The sequence below is a fragment of the Crotalus tigris genome, unplaced genomic scaffold, assembly GCF_016545835.1.
Source record: "Crotalus tigris isolate CLP2741 ecotype Arizona unplaced genomic scaffold, ASM1654583v1 scf7180000017666.379230911805:20528666, whole genome shotgun sequence".
In the NCBI taxonomy this organism is placed as follows: domain Eukaryota; kingdom Metazoa; phylum Chordata; class Lepidosauria; order Squamata; family Viperidae; genus Crotalus; species Crotalus tigris.
In genome coordinates this window covers 6,085,398-6,110,000 of record NW_024096552.1, presented here as the reverse complement: position 1 = coordinate 6,110,000, position 24,603 = coordinate 6,085,398, and the positions used below count along the sequence as shown (strand labels likewise).

At 45.1% G+C, this 24,603-nt stretch overlaps 1 protein-coding gene across 1 annotated transcript in view; it reads right to left on the bottom strand.

The window, feature by feature from the left end:
* The window catches only part of LOC120305190 (centrosomal protein of 135 kDa-like), a 29,617-nt gene extending 6,968 nt beyond the window's left edge, over positions 1–22,649 (bottom strand). The window contains exons 1-8 of the mRNA XM_039336633.1: positions 22,457–22,649; positions 14,178–15,106; positions 11,846–11,971; positions 8,749–8,844; positions 7,031–7,144; positions 3,933–4,070; positions 1,685–1,864; positions 1–3 (exon numbers count right to left, since the gene is read on the bottom strand). The exon at positions 1–3 is cut by the window's left edge and continues 174 nt beyond it. Of these exons, the coding sequence (XP_039192567.1) occupies positions 1–3; positions 1,685–1,864; positions 3,933–4,070; positions 7,031–7,144; positions 8,749–8,844; positions 11,846–11,971; positions 14,178–15,092 (1,572 nt within the window). The 5' untranslated portion in view covers positions 15,093–15,106; positions 22,457–22,649. The remainder of the gene's footprint in view (positions 4–1,684; positions 1,865–3,932; positions 4,071–7,030; positions 7,145–8,748; positions 8,845–11,845; positions 11,972–14,177; positions 15,107–22,456) is intronic.
* Positions 22,650–24,603: the final 1,954 nt, after the last annotated feature.

Genomic DNA, 24,603 nt, shown 5'->3' with positions numbered 1-24,603 from the left:
GGCCTAGAGCCGAGACAGAGGCAGGAGGAGATATATCACAGTTGTTCAATCTGGAAAGAGCCAGGTTCCATGCATGCTACCCGTATTTTCCCCCAAACAAGACTGGGTCTTATATTAAATTTTGCTCCAAAAGACGCATCAGGGTTTATTTTGTTAGGTCTTACTTTCAGAGAAATACGATACTAAATGCATCCATCTGGCTGACAATCTTAATTGGGGCTTATTTTTGGGATAGGGTTTAAATTATGAGCATCCTGAAAAATCATGCTAGGGCTTATTTTACAATTAGGTCTTAGTTTGGGGGAAACAGGGTGCATCTAAAAATATCTGAATGTGCAGGTAGGGTACTGGAGGTGCCAGATTAGAAGCAAGGAGGCCCAGGTCCTAACTATCGCTCAGCCATGTAGTTTCTTTTTCTTTTTTTTTTTCATACGTAACAATCTCCAGTGCCTAGTGTACAGCGTGTTGTTTTGGTTTATGTTTTAATAAAAGAAAAAAAAACAATCAATTAACAATCAGTAATGATTAAGTTTGATAATTCCATAGTTAGTATATTTAATAATATATTTCTTTGATCTTCCCTTCTCCCATTTATATTCTCCTTCAACCTTAAGCAAAGTGTAATTCTTAATATTTTCAGTAAATAAATGGTTAAATATAAACACTTTTTTATATTTGTACAAATAATAATCTCTATGTATAGCATTTTTTTTAGCTTATATTATTTTTATAACCTTAATTTCCCTCAGCCATGTAATTTCCCTGGAGTACTCTGGGCCAGACCCTCTCTTTCAGCCCAACACCCGGAGGGGGTAGAAGGAAAGATTCTGGGCCAGCCGAAGAGAGACCCGGGTTCCAATCATTCTTCAACCATGGAAGCTGCATGGAACCCTCTTTCCACCCTACCTACCTCAGAAGACTATAGTTGTGTAGAAAAGTAAGAAAAAGAGCACTATTAGGGTGCCTCAAGTTCCTGAATGAAAGGTGGGATACAAATACAGGTAGACCTTGACTTATTACCACAACTGAGCTCCAAATTTGCTGCTGAGACCGTTGTTAAGAGAGCTTTGCCCCATTTTATGGCCACAGCAGTTAAGCAAATTTATTTATTTATTTATTTATTTATGAGACTTATATACCGCTTTAAGTGCAAGCACTCTGTAAGCGGTGTACACCAGTAAGCAATGTATATATATATATATATTTACATTGCTCCCAACAATCTGGGTCCTCATTTTACCTACCTCGGAAGGATGGAAGGCTGAGTCAACCTTGAGCCGGTGAGATTTGAACCGGTGACCTGCTGAACACAGTCAGCTAAAGTGGCTTGCAGTACTACACTCTAACTGCTGAGCCACCTCGGCTCAAATCACTACAACTGTTACGTTAGTCACACGGTTGTTAAGTGAATGTGGCTTCCCCATGGCCTTTGCTTGTCAGGAGGTCACAAAAGGTGATCACAATGACTCCGGGATGCTGCAACCCGTCATAAACATGAGTTGGATGCCAAGCCTCTGAATTCTGATCACGTGACCACAGGGGGTGGTGCAAATCGTCCTAAGTGTGAGAAATGGTCATGTCCATTTTTTCAGAGCCGTTGTAACTAAACAAAGTGCTGTAAGTCAACGACTACCCATACAACATATCAATAGCTAAAATCTGAATTTGGCAGAGGAAGAGCTACCTCCACATCCTTGGTGCTACTGGTCAAGGCTTCCTGGAGGGCTTTAATTAAGGTTTCTTTCTCCTTCAAAGCGAAGAGCAAGCTTTGGTCCTGCAGTTGCCAGAAGTCCTGAGTTGAGGCAGAGAGAGATTCCAGACGACGGATTTCCCGGTCCTTCTGGTTCAAAAGCTCCCGCAGAGCCTAGGACATTGGGGGAAGGGAAGGAGAAGAAGGATCACAGACGGTCAATAAAAAGAGACTACCTACAGCTGCAGATATAAGGAACGGTTGCTGGAATTGGGTATGTCTAGCTTAATGAAGAGAAGGACGAGGGGGGACATGATAGCAGTATTCCAATATCTCAGGGGCTGCCACAAAGAAGAGGGAGTCAAGCTATTCTCCAATGCACCTGAAGGCAGGACAAGAAGCAACAGGTGGAAACTAATCAAGGAGAGAAGCAACCTAGAACTAAGGAGAAACTTCCTGACAGTCAGAACAATTAACCAGTGGAACAACCTGCCTCCAGAAGCTGTGAATGCTCCAACACTGGAAGTTTTAAAGAAGAGATTGGACAGCTATTTGTCTGAAATGGTATAGGGTTTCCTGCCTGAGCAGGGGGTTGGACTCGATGACCTCCAAGGTCCCTTCCAACTTTATTACTATTATTACTATTACTATTATTAGATTCTCATCTGTCCCAAGCCTCCCTCTCGATAGTCACAATTTTCAGTACAGGTAATCCTCAACTTACAACAGTTCATTTAGTGACCGTTTGAAGTTACAACAGCACTGAAAAAAGAGACTTACGACCATTTTTCACACTTATGACCCTTGTAGCATCCCCATGGTCACGTGATTTACATTTCGGATGCTTGACAACTGAATCACATTTATGACAGTTGCGGTGTCCCATGGACATGTGGCCATCTTTTGCGACCTTCTGACAAGCAATTCACTTAACAACCCTGTTACTAATTTAACAACTGCAGTGACTCACTTAACAAATGTGGAAGAAAAGTCATAAAATGGGGCAAAACTCACTTAACAAATTTCTCATTTAACCACATAAATTTGGGGCTCAATTGTGGTCGTTGGCTGTGGACTACCTGTAGAGATTTTGCAACAAGGATTATTCCTCCAAACTTGGAAAAATCTATATTATGGCTGGTCCTTGACTTATGACTCTAATGGAGTCTGCCTATTAAGCTATGGCAGTCGTAAAGCAGGTCACCCACGTGACTGACCCAACTTTATAACATTTTAGCAGTTGTCGTTAAGCGAACGCCATGGTCATTAAGCAACCATCATGGTTGTAAAGTGAGCATCATGTCATAAAGCGAACCCATCATTTCCCATGAGCTGTTTCTGCCGAAAACCAGAACTAAATGCTAGTTTTCAACAAAACCATTATAAATATGATCATGTGGACACAGGACTGTTGCAAAGGATTGTAAATGTGGGCTGGTTGCTAAGCGCCTGGCATGAGGTCACATGACCACAGGGAGGGGGCGGGACATTGGAACTTCGGAACTGGGTGGTAAGCACCTCCGGGGAAGTCTGTTATAACTTTAAAGGTCACTAAGCAACCAGTGTAAGTTGAGGACTCAACTCATTCAGCAAGAATGCATACTTTTTAAAAAAGAAAACAGAAAACATATAAATGTTACTAAAAACATATAAATGTATAAATAATATATAAGCGAATAAACAAGGTATGATACAGTGTATCTGGCATGAAACCATCACTCAATGCTTCTCTGTGATCCTAGTGACAAGAAACTTGGAAAGAAGGAAAAGGCAATATTGTTAAACACTGTTTGAAGTTATACTAAACTTCCATGTCGGACATCACCATCGCCCAGGAGACACCGAGATGGGGATTCTTTTCGTGTCCCTGTTAAGTTGCCTACCAAAGTGGTACCCATCTATCTACTAGCGGTTGCCCACTTTCAAACTGCTGGGTCAACAGGAGTTGGAGCGAGTGACAGGAGCTCACCCGCCATGGGGCAGCACCTGGGTCTCAAACTCAAGCCTGCCAATCAACAGCCCAGCATCCTAATCACATGAGCCACCACACTCCTACTCTTTGAAGTTGTCACACTCTTTCCAAAATCTCACACACTTAGAAACATGAGAAAAAACAATTAAGAAGGAAGCCAGGGCTACAATTTCTTTTCCCATTGTGTTGCACTAAGTCAATCAATCTTCCACCCCATTGTCTGCATTACCAGATCCTTCCCGACTTGACCCCATATCTGCCCATTCATACATGCATGGTCTCCTCTTCAGTGCGGAGGCTGGTGTTGAGTCGTGCCAGATCAGCATCTTTATCTTTCAGTGCTTCTTGAAGGTGCCTCAACTGACGGTGCACAAACTCCAGGGCCAAGAAATGGTTGGATAGAAGCTTCTGAGGAGATCAAAGCAAAAAAAGAGAATTAGGAGTTATTTTAGATAGATAGATAGATAGATAGATAGATAGGTAGGTAGGTAGGTAGGTAGGTAGGTAGGTAGGCAGGCAGGCAGGCAGGCAGGCAGGCAGGCAGGCAGGCAGGCAGGCAGGCAGGCAAGTGGATGGATGGATGGGTAGGTAGGTAGGTAGGTAGATAGGCAGATGATAGATAGATAGATAGATAGATATAGATGATAGACAGACAGACAGACATATAGATAGACAGACAGACAGACAAATGATAGAAGATAGAATACTTTATTGACAATAAATATATTGTCTTCCTTGAGGTTGGAAGCAGGATCTATTACCCCAAGGATCCTCAGATATTTCTGATTCCCAATGCTTCAACAACTGTAGTAATCCTGTACAGGTAGTCCTCAACTTACAACCATTCATTTAGTGACCATTCGAAGTTACAACGGCACTGAAAAAAGTGACTTATGGCTGTTTTTCACACTTACAACTATTGCAGCATCCCCAGGGTCAAGTGATCCAATTTAGATGCTTGGCAACTGGTTCATATTTATGACGGTTGCAATGTCTCCAGGGTCATGTGATCAACTTTTGTGACCTGCTGACAAGCAAAGTCAATGGGGGAGCCCAATTCAATTAACAACCATGTTTCTACCTTATAAATGCAGTGATTCACTTAACAACTGTAGCAAGAAAGGTCATAAAATGGGGCAAAACTCACATAACAACTATTTGCTTAGTAACGGATATATTGGTCTCAATTATATTACACGTTGCGGACTAACATAAATAAGTAGACCTAGCTACAATAATTTATAACAATAATTTATAACACAACCTTCAGAAGTTGTGGATGCTCCATCACTGAAGGCTTTTCTGGAAAGGTATAGGGTCTCCTGCTTGAGCAAGGGGTTGGACTAAAAGACCTCCAAGATCCCTTCCAGGTCTGTTATTCATTACATTTTCATTTCATTTCTATGAAAATGTTGCCAAGAAAATTGCAAGGAGCTATCCATGAAGTTAGCAGGAAACAAGGATCAGAACAGTATCTGAAGGATCTCAAGTTGGAGAAGAAATGTATCATACAAGCCAACCTGGTATAAATATCTTCTCTTTCTCCCCATAGTGGAAGACCTGGAGCAAAATGAAGATTCCCAGGAGAAGCCATATTACATGTCCAAGTCTCTTATGAAGATCCTGAACAACAAAAACAACTTCCCTTCCAACTGGAGGGGACTGGAGGCTAAAGCATATAAGGAACGGTTGCTGGAATTGGGTATGTCTAGTTTAATGAAGAGAAGGACAAGGGAGGGACATGATAGCATGGTTCCAATATCTCAGGGGCTGCCACAAAGAAGAGGGAGTCAAGCTATTCTCCAAGGCGCCTGAAGGCAGGACGAGAAGCAACGGATGGAAAGTAATTAAGGAGAGAAGCAACCTAGAACTAAGGAGAAACTTCCTGACAGTTAGAACAATTAGCCAGTGGAACAACCTGCCTCCAGAAGCGGTGAATGCTCCAACACTGGAAGTTTTAAGAAGAGACTGGACAGCCATTTGTCCGAAATGGTATAGGGTTTCCTGCCTGAGCAGGGGGTTGGACTAGATGACCTCCAAGGTCCCTTCCAACTTTACTATTACTACTCTTATTATGGATCATCACACAGTCAGCCAGATGTTCAGACTGGATTTGGCATTTTATCTACCTATCGAGTCCTTACCCAGGACCTGGGATAGGCAGATGTGGATGTTTGATGGTATTACAGGTATCGTCGCAGGATGGAAGCAGTTCCTAGTAAAGCCGCCTTTTGCAATTGACTAATAGCGAATTTGTCAATGCCAATGATGTTCAAGTGGTGCTCCAGTTGTTTTGGGATTGCCTATTACCATTGGTCTTCTTGTTGGACTTGATCTGTAGTAACAGATCATTATTTCTTTGTTTTCAATCACTGTGTATCTGCGACGGGTAAACACCTTTTCTTCCAGTAGCTCTGCAGCTGCTGGCCCTGGTTGCTCAGCCAACAGTCCTGAGTCCTGTAACCCATTTTTCACCAGATATCCAGGAACTCCAATATCTAGCGCGGACCTTGTTAACCCGGGCGACATCCGAGCCGGTATGGTGTTGTTGTTGTTGTTATTGTTGTTGTTGTTGTTATTATTATTATTATTAACTATTATTTTGTTATATTAAAATTTCAAGGTAGGTGTCATGGTTCCGATTAACACTGGATGTTCTTGCTTTGACAATAGGCTTATGCAAGTAGGCCATCTCAGTGGTCAGAAGGGAAACAAAATTTCATGCCTGAGCAACCATTTTACACCTTCTTATGTCAGGAATGAGGGACTTCTGGCCTATAACGATAGCTTATCATGCTTGCAGAATTTCAAACAAGGCCTCTTTTTCTGTCACAGCAGGAAGAGTGACACTCGAGCTAAACTGCCTCAAAATGTTGCTGCTCAGCCATTACACTGTATACCCTTCTTTCTTCTGAGAGCCAGCTTCTCACCATCCTTCTGGATTTAAATATACTCGGAAAATATTAAATGTCATCTCAAGAACTAGCATCGTTCCCCACATTAGAGAACATCTGTGTCACTCTTGGCTCTGCTATCCAATACTGACCCTTTGAATTGGAGAAGCTTCTGCATGTAACTTGGGATTTCAACCTCAGATTCTGGTGCTTTGCTATCAAGCTTCTAATCTGAAGAAGTATTGGGCTAATCCAAACTTCCAGATGTTCTTTAACTACAAATCCCAGAATCCCTCGCCTTGGCTTTGCTGGCTGAACTGTTGGGAGTTGTAGTTCAGCTACAAAGGGAGAACTCACAGGTTGTCCATCTAACCAACAAGGAACACAAGCTCCCAAGTTCTCATCCTGAACAACCCAGATCTTTGGTTGCTCCCAAAGAGGATAATGCATGTCCCTTTCCTCATTATGGTTTACCTCTAATGCTTGGTCTCTATCTTTCAGATGCTCGGCCATCTGCTTGATCAGGGTTTCCAACTTGGGGGCATTCACTCCAGGCGATCTGAGTGATGACAGGATGGCCAGGCAGTCCTGGAGAAGAAAAATAGGACAAAAGGATCAGAGTTCCTCTCCCAAAGGACCAAATTCCTCTTTCCTTCCTTTCCTTCCTCACTTTCATCTTTTCCTTTTTATTACCATCTGGGATATTATTTAATATCTAGTGCACGATCGCTTGACTATGAGCCAGCAATGTGCAGCAGCAGCCAAAAAACCTAGTACAATCCTGGCTTGTATAAACATCATGTGAAGTATTAGTACCGCTTTATAAAACCCTAGTAAGGCCACACCTGGAATATTGCAATCAATTTAGGTCACCATACTACAAAAAAGATGTTGAGACCTTGGAAAAAGTACAGAGAAGAGCAACTAAGATGATCCAAGGCCTGGAGAGTAAATCATATGAAGAACTCCTGCAGCACTTGGGTTTGGCTAGTCCAGGGGTAGTCAACCTTGGCTCTTTTATGACTCGTGGACTTCACTCCCAGAATTCCTGAGTCAGCATGGCTGGTTCAGGAATTCTGGGTAATGAAGTCCACAAGTCATAAAAGGGCCAAGGTTGCCTATCCCTGGGCTAGTCAAAAGAAGAAATAGGAGTGACATAATAGCAGTGTTCCAGTATTTGGGAGGCTGCCGCAAAGAAGAAGGAGTCAAATTATTCTCCAAAGCACCAGAGGGCAGGACAAGAAACAATGGTTGGAAACTGACCAAAGAGAGAAGCAACCTGGAATTAAGGAGAAAATTCCTAACAGTGAGGACAATTAACTAGTAGAACAACTTGCCTCCAGAAATCGTGGGCGCTCCATCAGTGGAGGTTTTTAAGAGACTGGACAGTCACTTGTCTTGAGCAAGGGGGCTGGACTAGAAGACCTCCAAGGTCTATTCTATTCTATTCTATTCTATTCTATTCTATTCTATTCTATTCTATTCTATTCTATTCTATTCTACTCTACTCTACTCTATTCCATTCCATTCTAGTCATCTAGTCTAATCTAGTCTAGTCTAGTCTAGTCTAGTCTTTATATCCTTTCCATCTCACACTGCAAAGGGATGGTGGATTGCTATTTTATTTCTATCTATCTATCTATCTATCTATCTATCTATCTATCTATCTATCTATCTATCTATCTATCTATCTATCTCAAATAACATTTTAGTCCATCGATTACTATGTTATTTGCTTGTTCGACATTTTTCCTAGGATACTCAAGCAATACAGGTCTTGATTAGGGCAGATAAAATGATTGCCTTGTTGAAATTTGCACTATGCAGAGTGCTATTTTTGTGGAAATTATGGTGATTGATTCTAGCTTGATGGAAACAGCTTGAATAGAACAAGCTTGAGAGGTTAAGACTGATCAAGAACAGGCTGCTGATCAAGAACCAAGCAGAGATTTAGACCTGATCCTTCCAGTTCTTCAGGAGATCAAAAATGAAACAGCGGAAGTATTCCAAATGTTTTATTTTCAAAGCACAAATAGGAAATACTTGAGCCAATGAGAATTTGGCTCAAAAACGGCCCTCTTACTGTAGTTCCTTCATCTTCCCTTATGATAACCTTCACCCAGGAAATGAGACAGGTGAAGCGTTCCTTTCATCACCTGGAAGACCAGGAGGGTCTCTATTGCTCAGCTCACCTGTAGCACTTCCTCCTTGCTTTGCAGACACCTGGTCAGTTGAAGGATCAGCTGCTCCTGGTTATTCATGGCCTTCTCAAGTGGAAAACCAGCTTCCTGTGCCACAGAGAGTGGGGTGGACGAAAAAGGGAAATATGCCAACCCTGAGAGGTAATCCAGGCAAGAATCATAACCAGAATTATTAACTTTGTCTTTAATGCAAGGTTACACTAACACAGGGCTTTTCAACCAATGGTACGGGTACCACCTGTGGTACATTGGCACCCGGCAGGTGGTACACGAGCATCCTAGAAAAGTGGTAGCGGGGGAGGGGAATGAGCTGAACCGGTGGCAGCATCGCAGAAGCCTGAGCGAGAGATGGCTGGGGCTGCAGGGCTGCCAGGGTTCAGTGGAAGCGCCAGGATCAGCTCCAGGCTCCAGCTGGAGCTCGGCGCTGATCTTGGTGCTTCTGCTGAGCCCTGAAGAAGCACCAATCAGCTGGAAAGCAGCACTGATCCTGGTGCTTCTGCTGAGCCCAGAAGAAGCGCTGATCAGCTGGAATGTTGCAGCATCTCCAGGGTCTTTTGATTTACATTCAGATGCTTGGCAACTGATTCATATTTATGACGGTCACAGTGTCCCAGGGTCACGTGAAGTGACCAAAACCTGCTACAACCACCCAGCAGATGGGGGGAATAAAAACCAAACACCCCCCACCCCAACCCCGCTGCCAATCCTCAACAGAAATGCTCACAACAATGGAAACCTCCGACAGGAGGAAGAGCACCGCCGGGTGGGCAGGCAGGTGTCTTGTTCGGCTGTGCCTTGGGGGGCACTTTTTTCAGTGCCATTGTAACTTCGAACAGTCACTAAGCAAACTGTTATAAGTCGAGGACTACCTGTACTTTATCACTTTTTTCCTTTTTTGGGGGGGGGGGGTCATCAAGTTTTGGACAACTTGCTAGGCGACTGGTGGTACTCGGATATTACCATATCCTAAAAGTGGTACAATGGATGAAAAGGTTGAAAAGCCCTGAACTAACAGAATCTTCCATGTCTGAAAGTACAGGGAGCCTTTGACTTACAATCGTTCATTTAGCCACCTCTTGAAGTTACAACCGTGACTTATGACGAGTTCACACTTATGACCAGTTAAACGAATCACTGCACTTGTTAAGTTAGTAACATAGTTGTTAAGTGAATCTGGCTTCCCCATTGACTTTGCTTATCAAAAGGTCACAAAAAGGGATCACATGCAACCATCATAAATACGAGCCGGTTACCAAGCCACTGAATTTTGATCATGTGACCATGGAGATACAGAAACAGTTGTGTGAAAAATGATCGTAAGTGCTGTTTTTTCAGCGCTGTTTTAACTTCGAAGGGACGGTAAATGAAAAGTTTTAACCCAAGGACTACCTGTACCATCACTCTGAATTCAGGTATAATCCCAGAGGCAAGATGGAGTAATTCAGAAGGAACAATTAGACATGGAATTTAAAAAGTCCTGCATTTTAAAAAAAATGTATTTTAAGCTTTTTTCATTGTGCGTTAGAACAAGCAACTTTAACAATAATAAAATTTACATCGGTGGTTATATAGCCTAGAAAAACCTCAGTGAAAAAAAATAAAAAGAATCATAAAAATGGGATCAAAGAAGTATAAATATATAAGGATGGGAATTACAAATATTATGATGAGTTCAAAGTCTGAGCAGATTCAGTAAGAAATAACATCTAAGCACCCAGCCAGATCTTTAATGCAACACCTAAAAATCTCAAGTTGGTTTTAAATCCCAGGGAATCTGAACACGACAGACAGACACGGATCGCAGTTAATTTAAACCCTAACTCTGCTTGCTTCTTTCTAGCTGTGCATAATGCATCCGCTCATTCTAAGAAGAGAGCTGTGTTTTATTATAGGCAACAAAGCAGTCATTGGTTTATTAATCCTCTCTTGCTTTAATCACAACCTATCCTTACATCTGTATCCAGGATCCTGGCTTATACTCCTCTGCCTCCTTCTTCTTTCATCTAAGGCAGTGTTTCCCAAACTTGACAATTTTAAGGCATGTGGACTTCAACTCCCAGAATTCCACAGCCAGCAACGCTGGCTGTGGAATTCTGGGAGTTGAAGTCCACATGCCTTAAAATTGTCAAGTTTGGGAAACTCTGATCTAAGGCTAAGCCCATCACAATCAGTTGGCATTACCGACAAGAGGAAGGCACAAACCAGGCTTTGGTTAAACAAGTCACAGCGTCTTCCTTCCTCTGCCACTTTAATTCTGACTTAAACGGGTTCGAGACCTGAGCTCCACGCAACGGGGTAAGCTCCCGTTACACGCCTCAGCTCCTGCCCACCTAACAATTAGAAAGAATGCAAATGCAAGTAGATTAATAGGTGCCACTTCAGTGGGAAGGTAACAGTGTTCGGTGAGCCTTTGGTGGATAGCTATGCTGGCCACGTGACCGCGGAAATTGTCTTCAGACAACACTGGCTCCCTCGGCCAAGAAACAAAGATGACGGACAGGGAGACCTTTACCTTTTTAGCCAATCAGATATGGCTCTTTAAACACATCTGGAACAGGTTAAAAAGGAGGTGTGGTGGTGGGCAGAATAAGGTTACACAAGCATAAGCCGAGGTGGCGCAGCAGTTAGAGTGCAGTACTGCAGGCCACTTTAGCTGACTGTGTTCAGCAGGTCAGCGGTTCAAATCTCACCGGCTCAAGGTTGACTCAGCCTTCCATCCTACCGGGTAGGTAAAATGAGGAGCCAGATTGTTGGGGGCAATGTAAATATATATATATATACATTGCTTACTGGTGTACACCGCTTAGAGAGTGCTTGCACTTAAAGCGGTATATAAGTCTCACAAATAAATAAATAAATAAATAAATGCCCCCTTAAGCACAGGGGCTGGACTAGTTCTCTGTCAACCTGCACCAGCCCAGTTTTTGGGGTGTGAAACTAATCTGCTGCTGGAGCAAACGAATGGGGATGTTCTGAGCCAAACAGGGGGATCCAGGGGTTGGGGGGTCAATTTATCTACCCTCGGGTGGCACCAGTTACTTGGGAGGCACTGCTTAATAAAGGAGACAAGGAAGACTTGAAGTCTTACCTGGTTGGGTGCCTCTCCTTGTTTCTCCTGAAAGCTTTTCAGCTCTCCCTTGGCTGTTTCAAGGAGTTCCTTCAAATTATCAAAAGATCTTTGGAGGTCCTGGTGCAGAGACTGCTGAAGCTGGAGCTTTGGGAAAGACAGAATTAGAGAACAAAATAAGGGTTGGAAGAAGCCTTGGAGGTCACCTAGTCCAATGCCCTGCTCAAGCAGGAGACCCTATGCCATTTCAGACAAACGGTTGTCCAATCTCATCTTAAAAGCCTCCAGTGATGGGAGCACCCACAACTTCTGGAGGGAAGTCATTCCACTGTTTAATTTTTCTCACTGTCAGGAAATTTCTCCTTAGTTCTAAGTTGGTTCTCTGATTGGTTAGTTTCCATCCATTGCTTCTTGTCCTGCCCACGGGTGCTTTGGAAAATAGGTTGACCCTCCCCCTTCTTTGTGGCAACCTCTCAAATATTGGAACACTATCATGTCACCCCTAGTCCTTTTTTTCATTAGACTAGACCAGGGGTAGACAACCTTGGCTCTTTTATGACTCGTGGACTTCAACTCCCAGAATTCCTGAGCCAGCCATGCTGAGGGGAAAGGGAGAGGTTTCCAAGCTGACCCAGGCTGGCTCAGGAATTCTGGGAGTTGAAGTCCACGAGTCATAAAAGAGCCAAGGTTGCCTACCTCTGGACTAGACATTCATTCATAAATTAGACTTCCAATAGGTTGTAGAACATCTGAGATTGCCTGGAGTTCCGATTCCCCACCTCTGCTGGTTTCTAACTCAAGAGCTTAGATAGGGCTGAATTTCTAAGCCAGTATTTCTCAACTCTGGCAATGTTAAGGTATGTGAACTTCAACTCCCAGAATTCCCTAGCCAGCCTTGCTTTTATTATCCAGCCCAGTCTCTGGTAACAGAGACAATCTTCTGTTTATGCCTCACAAGGGTCCTTTCTGAGTTCATTTCATTCCCACCTCCTTCACCCTTGAGTTGTCAGCGACAAGTGTCCATGTGATCTCCTTTAGAGTAGGGTTTCTCAACCTTGGCCTCTTTAAGATGTATGCACTTCAACTCCCAGAATTCCCCAAACACTCCTCTTTTTCTGCCAATGGTGCTCTTCAGATAGGGCATGGACACACCTAGGCTCCAGCCCAATACAATGATGTAGCCATTAGGGGGCAAAAACCAAGATGGCAGGCACCCTGAGCAATTGTAGCCCCACCTATTTTTAATGGGAAACGCAGATGTCACCTGGATGCCAGAAAAGGACAGGCTTTGCCTGCATGGATGCACCAGCCATTTTGGCTTCCCCTGTGGACACCTCTGCAGACGAAGTCCCAACATCCTCAGCCATGATAAGACGTGAAGAAAGGAAGGTCACCTATCAGTCTGACACCAAAGGAGGCTTGTGAAAGTGAAGTGCATCTTCCACCATGGCTGAAGCTGTCCCAACGTCATTTTGTCCTTTCTCAGGAAAGGAAGACTGAAGGCTGAATGGAAACTTTACAGCTGAGGTCACCTCCCAAGTTCAGCCTTAATATCATTTGTTTCATTGTGGCTTTGTGGAATGCACAAACGCCCATCGCTATGTCTCAGAAACTCCAGCTCTGCAGGATGTCCAAAACCAAGGCAGATAGTCCTTGATTTACAACCACAATTAAGCCCAAACTTTCTGCTGTTAAGGAAGATACAGGTAGTTCTCAACTTACAACAGTTCGTTTAGTGACAGTTCAAAATTACAACAGCACTGAAAAAAGTGACTTAGGACCATTTTTCATACTTATGACCACAGTGTTAAGTGAATCACTACTGTTATTAAGTTAGTAACACAGTTGTTCAGTGAATCCGGCTTCCCCACTGACTTTACTTGTCAGAAGGTTGCAAAAGTAATATGATTGGAGGACACCGCAACTGTCATAAATATGAACCAGTTGCCATGCGTCTGAATTTTGATCATGTGACTAAAGGGATGCCACAATGCTCGTAAGTGTGGAAAACGGTCATAAGTCGCTTTTTTCAGTGTCATTATAACTTCGAACCATCATTAAACAAATGGCTGTAAGTTGAGGACTCTCTGTAGAACACATGGTGGTTAGAACACACCACAGCTTAGGACAGGGTAGCAACCTTGGCTCTTTTATGACTCATGGACTTCAACTCCCAGAATTCCTGAGCCAGCCATGCTGAGGGGAAAGGGAGAGGTTTCCAAGGTGAGCCATGCTGGCTCAGGAATTCTGGGAGTTGAAGTCCACGAGTCATAAAAGAGCCAAGGTTGCCTACCCCTAGTTAGGATAATGCCTGAACTCAGCTAATCCCACCTTTCCTCTCTGTGGCTCTTACCTTTGGCTTAAGAGGCAGAAACTCATCTACCAGTTCCTCGTAGGCTTCTTCTCCCACCGGGCTCTCTCTCTGCGGAATAGCCCCACGCCAGTTCCCCACCAGGACAGGGATCTTACTGCCCAACGGGACCTTCAGCCTCTTCCTTCTAATCTCCTTCAGGTTTTTCAGTGCTTCCCAGGCTAGTTCCGATTCCGGCAAAGTGTCCAACGATAGCATTGAACAACACTCGACGTCCCCCAAGCTCTGGGATCGCAGAGAGGCCTGGGAGCCAGCGCAGTACATGGTGGGCATGCTCTGCGACTTATCCCGGCAGAGGGAGAAGACAGGGGACCACGTTCCCAGCCGTCTCGGTGTCCGGCACACCCACTCGTAATTGTTGTCATCTACCCTCAGCCCGTGGCAGCTGCGACATTGGCGGTTCCGACACGGGGTGCCCGGCTGGCTGCTGTCTGGGGTGTCAGCCCAACACTCATATTCAGACAGGGCCATATCGTCCTGCAGGAGGCGCTGGTACTGTACTTGGGGCAAATCCGCTATACTGGCTGAGATCTCTTGGCCCGTGTAGGACACGGAGGCCCCGTTATCTGGGAACCGCCGCGTGTAGATGTGGCGCAGAGAGCGGGCCAACTGGTCTTTCTCCGAAAGCAGGCGCTGAAGGCGGTCAATGGAGAGAGCTTTAACCCGGGCAATGACAGTGTCGAAATGGTACACCCGCCCCAAGGCCTGGGCGCACTTCCCACAGAGGAATTCACCGCGCCCATCTCCACGCTGGGGAAGCTCTCGGTCGAGGACATAGGACAGTATCACCAGCAGGTCAGGGCGCGAGCTGTTACTGCTCCGGCTGAAAAGCCACCGCCGATGATTCCCGCGCAGCCCGGAGCCACAAAGGCGGCATAAATTGTTGGGGCTCTCCATGGGATTCGGAAGGGCTGGAAGTGGAAAAGAAAGCAATCTTTTATTTTCAATTTTTTCCTCAGACTTCCATGGACCCAGGGAGTTCCGAACGGTGATAAATCTGTTTCATATACAGTATTAATAAGAAATCTTAAGAATATTTACAAGCTTTGGCATGATGGCATATGCTATCTACATCTGCAGTGAGATTCCTTAAAGAATGATAGTCCTTGACTTACAACAACTGAGCCCAAAATTTATGTTGCTAAGTGAGACAGTGGTGAAATGAATTCGCCCCATTTTATGACCTTTCTTGCCACAGTGAATCACTGCGGTTGTTAAGTTGGTAGAACGGTCATTAAGTGAATCTGACTTCCCCCTTGACTTTGCTTGTTAGAAGGTGATGATCATATGTCGCTGGGACATTACAACCATCATAAATATGAGTCAGTTGCCAAGCAGCTGTTGATCACATGACCATAGAGATGCTGCAACGGTCGTAAATGTGAAAAACAATCATAAGTCACTTTTTTCAGTGCCATTGTTACTTCGAACTGTCACTAAGTGAATTGTTGTGAATTGAGGACTATCTGTAATGTTTATTTCAGCTGGGGGTCAGTGTAGAGAGAAAATATAGCTTGGCGGAGCAGCTGAGCGCTACAGTTTGGGTATTGCCATATCAAGAATTGTTGAGATGGATCCAAAATATCTGAGAACGGGCCAATCCTACAGGTTGGTCTTACAAACCTCATGGCCTCAAATGATCATTCTCATATATGTAGTCCTCAACTTACAATATTTTGTTTAGCGACCGTTCAAAGTTACAACGGCACTGAAATAAAGTGACTTATGACCATTTTTCGCACATATGACCACAGCAGCATCCCCATGGTCACCTGATTTACATTCAGATGCTTGACAACTGGTTCACATTTATGACGGCTGCAGTGTCCCAGAGTCACATGATCCGCTTTTGCGACCTTCTGACAGGCAAAATCAATGCAGAAGGTGAGTTTCATTTAACAACGGTGTTACTAATTTAACAACTGCGGTGATCCACTTAATTAACAATTGTGGCAAGGAAAGTTGTAAAATGGGGCAAAACTCACTTTAACAAATTTCTCACTTAGCAACATAAAGTTTGGGCTCAGTTGTGGTCGTAAATTGAGGACCACCTGCAATTGTCAAGTGAGTTTTGACTTTTCTTGCCACAGTTGTTAAGTGAATCACTACTGTGATTAAGTTAGTAACATAGTTGTTAAGTGAATCCGGTTTCCCCATTGACTTTGCTTATGACTTTCACACTTATGACTGTTGCAGCATCTCCATAGTAATAGTAATGTGATCAAAATTCGAATGCTTGGCAACTGACTCATATTTATGACGGCCTCAGTGTCCCGGGGTCATGTGATCACCTTTTGCGGCCTTCTGACAAGCAAAATCAATGGGGAACCCAGATTCACTTAACAACCGTGTTACTAACTTAACAGCTGCAGTGATTCACTTAACAACTGTGACAAGAAAGGCCATAAAATGCGAAAATTTCTGCTTACTTGAAGGATCATTCACAAGAAAGATACATTTCGGTCTGCAGAAGATGGATAGATCATATTCAGAATAAATATGGGACCATTTAGTTTATGAGTAAATTTTAGAGTATTATTATTATTAATAGTTTATTATAGTTGAATTTTTATTAGTTTTATTATTATTTTTAGTATTAGTATTGTTTAACAATTTGGATATTGTATTGTTTAATAATATTGACTTGTTTATATTATTATGTTTATTTTTAATTTGTTTATACTTGTTAAAGGGGAGTTAAAGCGCATTATGGACTTGTTTATATAGTTGGTTAATGTTAGTTAGAGTTTGATTATTATATTTGTAACCCTGTACTCAGCTCTGGGAAGTGGGGGAGGGAGAGGGGGGGTTTAGGGTGAGTGGGTTTTGGGGTGTATACTGTAATTTTTATAAAACTTTTCAATAAAAAAAAGAAAGGCCATAAAATGGAGCAAAACTCATTTACTCTCTTAGCAACAGAAAATTTAGGTTCAATTGTGGTCATTAAGTCGAGGGCTACCTGTATTCCCAACAGGGTACCTTGAAATGTGTTAGGACCACAACCCACTGAAAACTTTGATTTACTGTGACTATTTCATTTTGGCTGGGAATACTGGGATATGTAATCCCTACACATCCAGAGAGGACTAAGTAGGAGTAGATTAGTGTAAAAGATTGCAGCCTCAGGACACCTTTTTTCTGGTGGCAGAAGTGGGAATTGTGACAATAGCATGGAAAAAGTTCTGATTATGAAAGCAAAAAATTATTAGATAAGAGATCTCCTCATTTGAAATATTTGTTTATGTATTTTTCTTGTTAAATACGGATGAGAAAGCTTATATGGGTAGTCCTCAACTTAACACCAAATGGAGCCCAACATTTATATTGTTAAGTGAGACAACAGTTAAGTGATTTTTGCCCCATTTTACGACCTTTCTTGCCTCAGTTCTTAAACTGCAGTTGGTAAGTTAGTAACCCGGTTGTTAAAAGAATCTAGCTTCCTCATTGACTGCTTGTCAGAAGATCGCAAAGGGTGACTTTGGGACACTGAAGCCGTCATAAATATGAGCCGATTGCCAAGCCTTTGAATTTTGATCACATGACCCTGGGGATGTTGCAGTGGTGGTGTGAAAAACCATCTTAAGTCACTTTTTTCAGTGCCAACTTCGAACGGTCACTAAATGAACTGTTGTATATCGAGGACTACCTGTAATCATCTGTAGACCTGTTATATAAGGGGAAGAGAATTTATCAGGTTTCTTTGATTTTCTTTCCAGCATCCAGCCAGGATGGAATTTTTTGTATGTTCAGTGTTAAACTTATTTGATGTTTGGGTCTTTTTTTATGGTACAGATTTTTTGTTGTTGTTGTATGTATGTTTTCCTGTTTTCTCTGTTTTGCATTTATTCCTGTTCATGAAACATAATATATAATAATTAAAAAAAGGAATGCTTTTCTTGGACTGTGCCTTTTAAGAAGCCCTAAAGAAAACAACTGTACATTTGAAAGCCAATCTGGAACACACCCCTGTTCCTAATATAAAAATGAGGATCGCAAGATAAACTCAATGACTCATTAAACGAACAGGGCTTAAGACTTAACGAACAGGGCTTAAGACTTGCCCTTAAGGACACCCCACTGACATGTTGTTGTTTTTTTTAACTGAAGAGAGGAGAAGATTAGGTTTCTAGACAGTCTAGATTTAATAACATGTCACAAGACATAGTTGTACATTAACATTATATGGGTGCTTTGTTTATGCTTTAGTTTATCTTAGCAGTAACTTTTTTGGGCTTGTTTTGTTCTCTTCAAAACAAAACAAAGCCACAAAATTGTCCCAAATATAAATTACACTGGCGCAAGCTTAATATAGATCAGACATGTCAAACACAAGGCCCGGGGGCCGGATGCGGCCCGCGAAGTGGTTTCATGTGGCCTGCGAAACCATCCTGGAAACAGTGAGGGAACGGCCCCCTCTGCCTTGGCCCTGGCCCAGGCCAGCCAGGAGCCAATGTACAATTTTGTGGTGGCCATCTTGGCACTTGCCCTGGTGGACCATTCCTTGGCACTTGCCCCAGTCCCATCCCCTTCTGCCAGAGACCCACAGATCTGTCCCACTCCTGCCCAGCTCCCACAGGCACCATTGACGGAATGATGTAGAGCTGGCCATGCCCACCCAATAGGCCACACCCACTCCATCCACACCCACCCAGTAGGCTGCACCCACCCTGGCCACACCCACCCAGTAGGCCGCACCCACCTGGCCACACCCACCTGTCCCCCCCCCCCCCGGGCAACCACAATGCTGATGCGGCTCTCAATGAAATTGAGTTTGACACCCCTGAGGTAGTTTATTAAAAATGTGGATGAAAAGTATTACTTTAAAAAGCAACATTCATTTCCAGCTTTTCCTCCCCTTTATATTAGCAGGGATGTCTTTCCTAAAACAACCAATTTTTTTAACCTATAACATATTTCAGGGAAATTTTTATGCTTACAATTGCCTTATTCTTTCCCTTCCCCTTTCCTTTCCTTCCCCTCCCTCCACAATTTTTTTCCTTTTCCTTCCTTCCTTTCCTCTCTTCCTCCCAATTTCTTCCTTCTTCCTTCCTTCCCTCCCTCCCTTTCCTTCCTTCTTTCCATCCCCCCTCCCTCTCTCCCTCCCTAACGTCTTCCTTCTCCTCCTTCCTTTCTTCCTTCCCTTCCTACCTTTCCTCCTTCTTTTCTCTCCCTAACATTCTTTCTCCTCCTTCCCCTCCCTCCTCCCTGTTCCTCTCTCCCCCCTCCCTTCCTCCTCCTCCTTCCCCTCCCTCCCTCCCTCCCATTGAACTTGATCACTGCAGGATTTTTTTTTTTAATATTATAGACCAGTGGTTCTCAACCTTTTTAATGCCACGACCCCAACAGGTCGTAAGTCGAGGACTACCCAACCGGTTGTAAGTCGAGGACTACCCAACCGGTCATAAGTCGAGGACTTTCCCTGCCCGGGAGCACCGCGCATGTGTGGTGCCGCCCCTTGCACCGGCCGAGGCGTAGCTGGCAAGCGGCAGAGACGGCGCAGGCCGACCACCGGCTGGGCCACCAGCTGGCCCAGCCCAAAGGAGGTAAGGCACCCACTGGGCCCCACGCGTGCCAGCAACCCTCCCTGCGCCCGCCGGCCTCCCACCTCCCACCCCTGGCCCTCTTTTACTTACATTTTTAGTAGTTGCTCAGCAGGGAGGGGTGGAAACTTCCAGACAGCTCGCCTTCGCTGCAGACAACTTGCAGCACCGTTTGCAGAATGGGACTTTTGGCGGGCTCAGCAGGGCAGAGACAGCCTGGACAATTCCTATTGGCTTTTGAAAGCCCATAGAATTAGACTCTATTCAAGAGAGTCTATTCTATGGGCTTTCAAAAGCCAATAGAATAAAAGGGAGTAGCACAGCTAAGGAAAAGGGGGAAAAAATGGCGGACTGCGTTGTTTGACGACCCCCGTGAAATGGTCGTTCGACCCCAAATGGGGTCCCAGCCCACAGGTTGAGAACCACTGTTATAGACACTTTGGAAAAGAATGGATTGAAAAGCAGGGCTTGCATAACTGAAAGAAATATATTTTATCACTTGTATTATTTATTAGATTTTTACTAGTTATTATTTTATAACTAGCTCAAGGTGGCAAACGTACTTAATATTCTTTCTTCCTCCTGCTGTTTTGCCCTTGGACCATTCCAGATAGTTCAAACTTATAGTACATTTCTTTTCTGCTTTTATCCTGGAACTACTTTCTCTTTCTTTATAAGTAAATGCAAAATCAGTTCCAGTTAGAAAAGCTGATTCAAGAAAGAAGAACAAATTTATACGTGTTGTTTCCCACCATAGTCATGTACACAAAGGTGTCCCCAAGGGGTGGTCAAAAAAATGAAGACGGTAACCACAATGGTAGGACTGAAGCTCCACCCATGCATTGCACATAGGCAGAAATGGGTGGAGCTTTTATTAAACCATCATGGCTGCCTTCTTGACCTTTTTTGAACACTCTCTGTAGATCTCTGCAGGTACGCAACATGAACCAAGAAAAAAACAGACAACCACAGATTCCCACTGCGAATCTTCCCACCTTACACTACAAAACTGATTCTCCAAAGGTGGATCTTCACAGAACCAAAACCAGAAAATTCTGGACAAGAAGGAAGTTTGAGAAAACAGCAAGCAAGCAAAATAATCTGGAAAAACGAAAGTGGGGATCTCCTCTTCCCCCCCCCCCAAAATGAATTCAGTCAAACCAATTGTGCCTGACCTGCGAGAAGCAAAAAGCATAAAAACATGCTTTAAAAGATTAAGCAATATTCTATGCTGTGATTTTGTTCCAGGTCTTATAGATATAATAATTACACAGGGTGGGAAACACAGGGCAAAAATAGAAAAGCTTTTGTCCTTTTCCTTCCTCTGAAACGCTGTCTGGGTCAGGCAAGTACCTAGACCAGGGGTAGGCAACCTTGGCTCTTTTATGACTCATGGACTTCAACTCCCAGAATTCCTGAGCCAGCCAAGCTGAGGGGAAAGGGAGAGGTTTCCAAGCTGAGCCATGCTGGCTCAGGAATTCTGGGAGTTGAAGTCCACGAGTTATAAAAGAGCCAAGGTTGCCTACCCCTGATCTAGGACATGCAAGCTTCAAAGGGAGAACCGGCATTTTCAGATGAGCCACTGGCCCAGAATCCAAGTGGGCAGAGAGGTGTCTCTGGAGAGCACAACGATAGACAAGGAAGTCCCACTTGGATCACGAAGCAAGGAGGCAGATGGTAATCGATTTATATGAGGCTTGAAGAAAAAGATCAATAGACAGAAGGAATTACATAGGGTTGGTTCACTCTCATAAATGTTTGCATGCAACAATGTTTACAAAACTGATAAGGGTAAGGAGTGAGTGTGTAAGAGAGAGAGAGGGAGGGGAGAGGGAAGGAGAGGGAGAGAGGGGGAAGGAGGGGGAGGGGAGAGGGAGAGGGGGAAGGAGAGGGAGAGAGAGGGAGGGAGGGAGAGGAGAGAGGGAGGGGAGAGGGAGGGAAGGAGAGGAAGAGGGAGGGAGGGGGGAGGGAGAGAGGGGGAAGGAGAGGGAGAGAAGGGGAAGGAGAGAGGGAGAGAGGGGGGAGAGAGGGAGGGGAGAGGGAGAGAGAGGGAAGGAGGGGGGAGAGAGAGGCATGACCTTGTCTTATTTTGATGAGAAGACCCCCATGGGTCATGCTCCAGTTTAAAAATGATAGAATCAGGCACATTTCCACAAATACGAGGTAAATGACGCTATCAACCGCATTAAAATTCAACAAAGCTAAAAAGCCTTCCAATCACATGAGTTTGTGTCACCCCACCCTACATCTTTACAGACCAAACCCCAGAACCTCCCAAATCAGCAGGTAACCCTGCACCGTTTCCAGCTGGCCTGGAGCAATCTGCTAGCCACCGGACTGGTGTACTTCTCTCCTCAGAATACAACTTTCCTGTTCTCAGCCCTGCCCAGATTCAGAAACAGGAAGAACCAGATGCTAAGTCGGGGCGTTTGGTCCTCCTGCCCAGCCATGTCACCTTTCAGCCTTTGCTAGGGAGTTGCCACAAATCCCACTGGGTCCCTTCGACGTGCAATTTGCAAACCAGGGTTTGGGCCTCCGAAGCGGAGCCGGGGAGACCAGCTTACAGCAAACTTCTTGGGCTGGACTTTGAGCATACCAAGAAGGGCTGAAGAAGAAGGAAGCCCTCGCCCACTGAAACTCCGTTCCTACTCCCCAGTTTGGGAAGGCATTCCCTGGAGAGGGGGGGTGTCTCCCTTGTCGGCTGCAACTTCTTCCCCTTACCTTTCTCCTGCCCTTCGGCCACTCCACTCAAAGCAAAGGGCAGGCAATCAGAGCACACCTGGCTCAGAAGCTCCGCCTCCCAAGGGGGGGGGCGGAGGGAAGGGTTTCTCCTTGGATAAGCGGAGAGCCTCCCTTTGGGCTTTCTACCCTCTCTTTCCCAGTTGCAATGTATGGCTGTGAAAGTTGGACCATAAGAAAGGCTGAACGCCAAAGAATTGAGGCCTTTGAACTATGATGCTAGAGAAGACTCCTGCGAGTCCCCTGGACTGCAAGGAGATCAAACCGGTCAGTCCTAGAAGAGATCAACCCCGACTGCTCTTTAGAAGGCCAGATCCTGAAGTTGAAACTCAAGTACTTTGGCCACTTAATGAGAAGGAAGGACTCACTGGAGAAGGGCCTAATGCTGGGAAAGATGGAGGGCAATAGAAGAAGGGGACGACAGAGAATGAGGTGGCTGGATAGAGTCACTGAAGCAGTAGGTGTGAGCTTGAATGGACTCCAGAAGATGGTAGAGGTCAGGAAGACCTGGAGGAACGTTGTCCATGGGGTCAGGATGAGTCGGACACGACTTCCCAATTAACAACCACCACCCTCTCCTTGCAGGTACGGGGAGGGGCCAGAAGTTTTGCACTGCTTCTCGCCCACCTACACGGTCCAGGATACAAAAAGGTTACTTCTTTGTAATCTTGGCTCTTTATCTCCCCGCATTATCAGACCCTTACTCGGTGCATCAAATACCCAGAACAAAACCTCTGCTCCACCAATTATTCTGTTTGCAAACGGCCTCCCCCCGAAGCTCTCGAAAACAGTTTTTGGGAGATGCATCTTAAAATGCACAGTTGGTGTGTGTGCGTGCGTGCATTTTTTAAGGTGCATCTCCACAAACTGTAGTCACGCCACCTCCTGTTGCAAATCCAAATCCAAATCCAAAATCCACCCGGGAAAACTCACATTGCTGTAACAAGCTGCACCTGACTCACGCTCGCCCGTGGCGGGCCCCGGACTCTCTCCGAAGCGATCACTTTAACGGGATCGCTCCACCCCGCCCTCGGCGAGAAGATCAGAGTGGTCTGAAGGGATTCCCGGTCTGAACTCTTAACCCTCCCGCAAGTCGAAAACCACAGGCGCCCTGGAGCCTCACTTCCGGATTTTAGCAAACTTCGGGAGAAAATCCTAACTAGCGCCAAGTTCCTCGGATCTTGGATCCCAGCTGATCCCTCTCCCGCGGGGGGGGGGGGCTCTCCCTGCAAGATCGAGCTGTATTTTCAGAAAGAGCCCCGTTTTTCGCCGTCTGCTGCTCCGCTTCTTCTTGCCTGCGAGGCTCGTCCCGGTTAAACGCCCCTTTCCGTCCCTTCCCTCGTCCGCTTGCCTTGCGCCTCCGGGCCGCCTGGCGGAGCGGGTTGCAAGGTAACCAGCCCCTTCGAGGGTCGTGTGAACGCTTGTAGGGAAAAGATTTCGTGCCTGAGCTGAGCGGCGCAACGATTTGCCCAGCAGCCTTGAGATCGGGGCAGGATCTTGAGCTCCGCAGCGAGCACAGTGGCGGGGCGCCGGGCTGCCTACTTTAGGGAGCCCAGATGAGTTTTCTGCACGATCTTGCTTGCCATTTAGAGGCGGCCCGGAGTTTTGCAGGGTGGATCTGGCGACAGTTTTTCCCCTTTCGGTGGGGAGTCTGGTAGTATGGACGCACAGCTAGCAGTTCCCGGATGCGCCACCAGAGGGAGCCGCGCCGCCAGATCTGAAAGTGGCGAGGACTAGAGCCTTGCTCACCTGAAGACAGGCTGGTTCCTGCCACGTCGCGCCCTCGGCCTCCACCCTGCCTATTGACACCGGTTGCAGCTGTGCAAAGCCGTCGGGGCGTGCTTTTGAGGCCCAGCCTGCTGCGTAAAACCTGTGGTTTAGGGGCAGCCTTTGGGTCGTGGGAAGCCTGCCAAGGGCGATGCCTGGCAAGCAAAGCTCAAAGAGGGAAGGGTGGCCTTTCCAGGAGAAAAACAAAACAAATGGTCTACTCAGGAACAAAGAGTTTTCTCCCCATCCCAGCACTTTGGGAGGCAAAAGGAGTGACTACATCGTGGAACAATGTCTATGGAGATTCTGTGTCATCCAGGTCATAGTTATCCCAAAGATGCTTTTTTTCACGAGGCAACTGG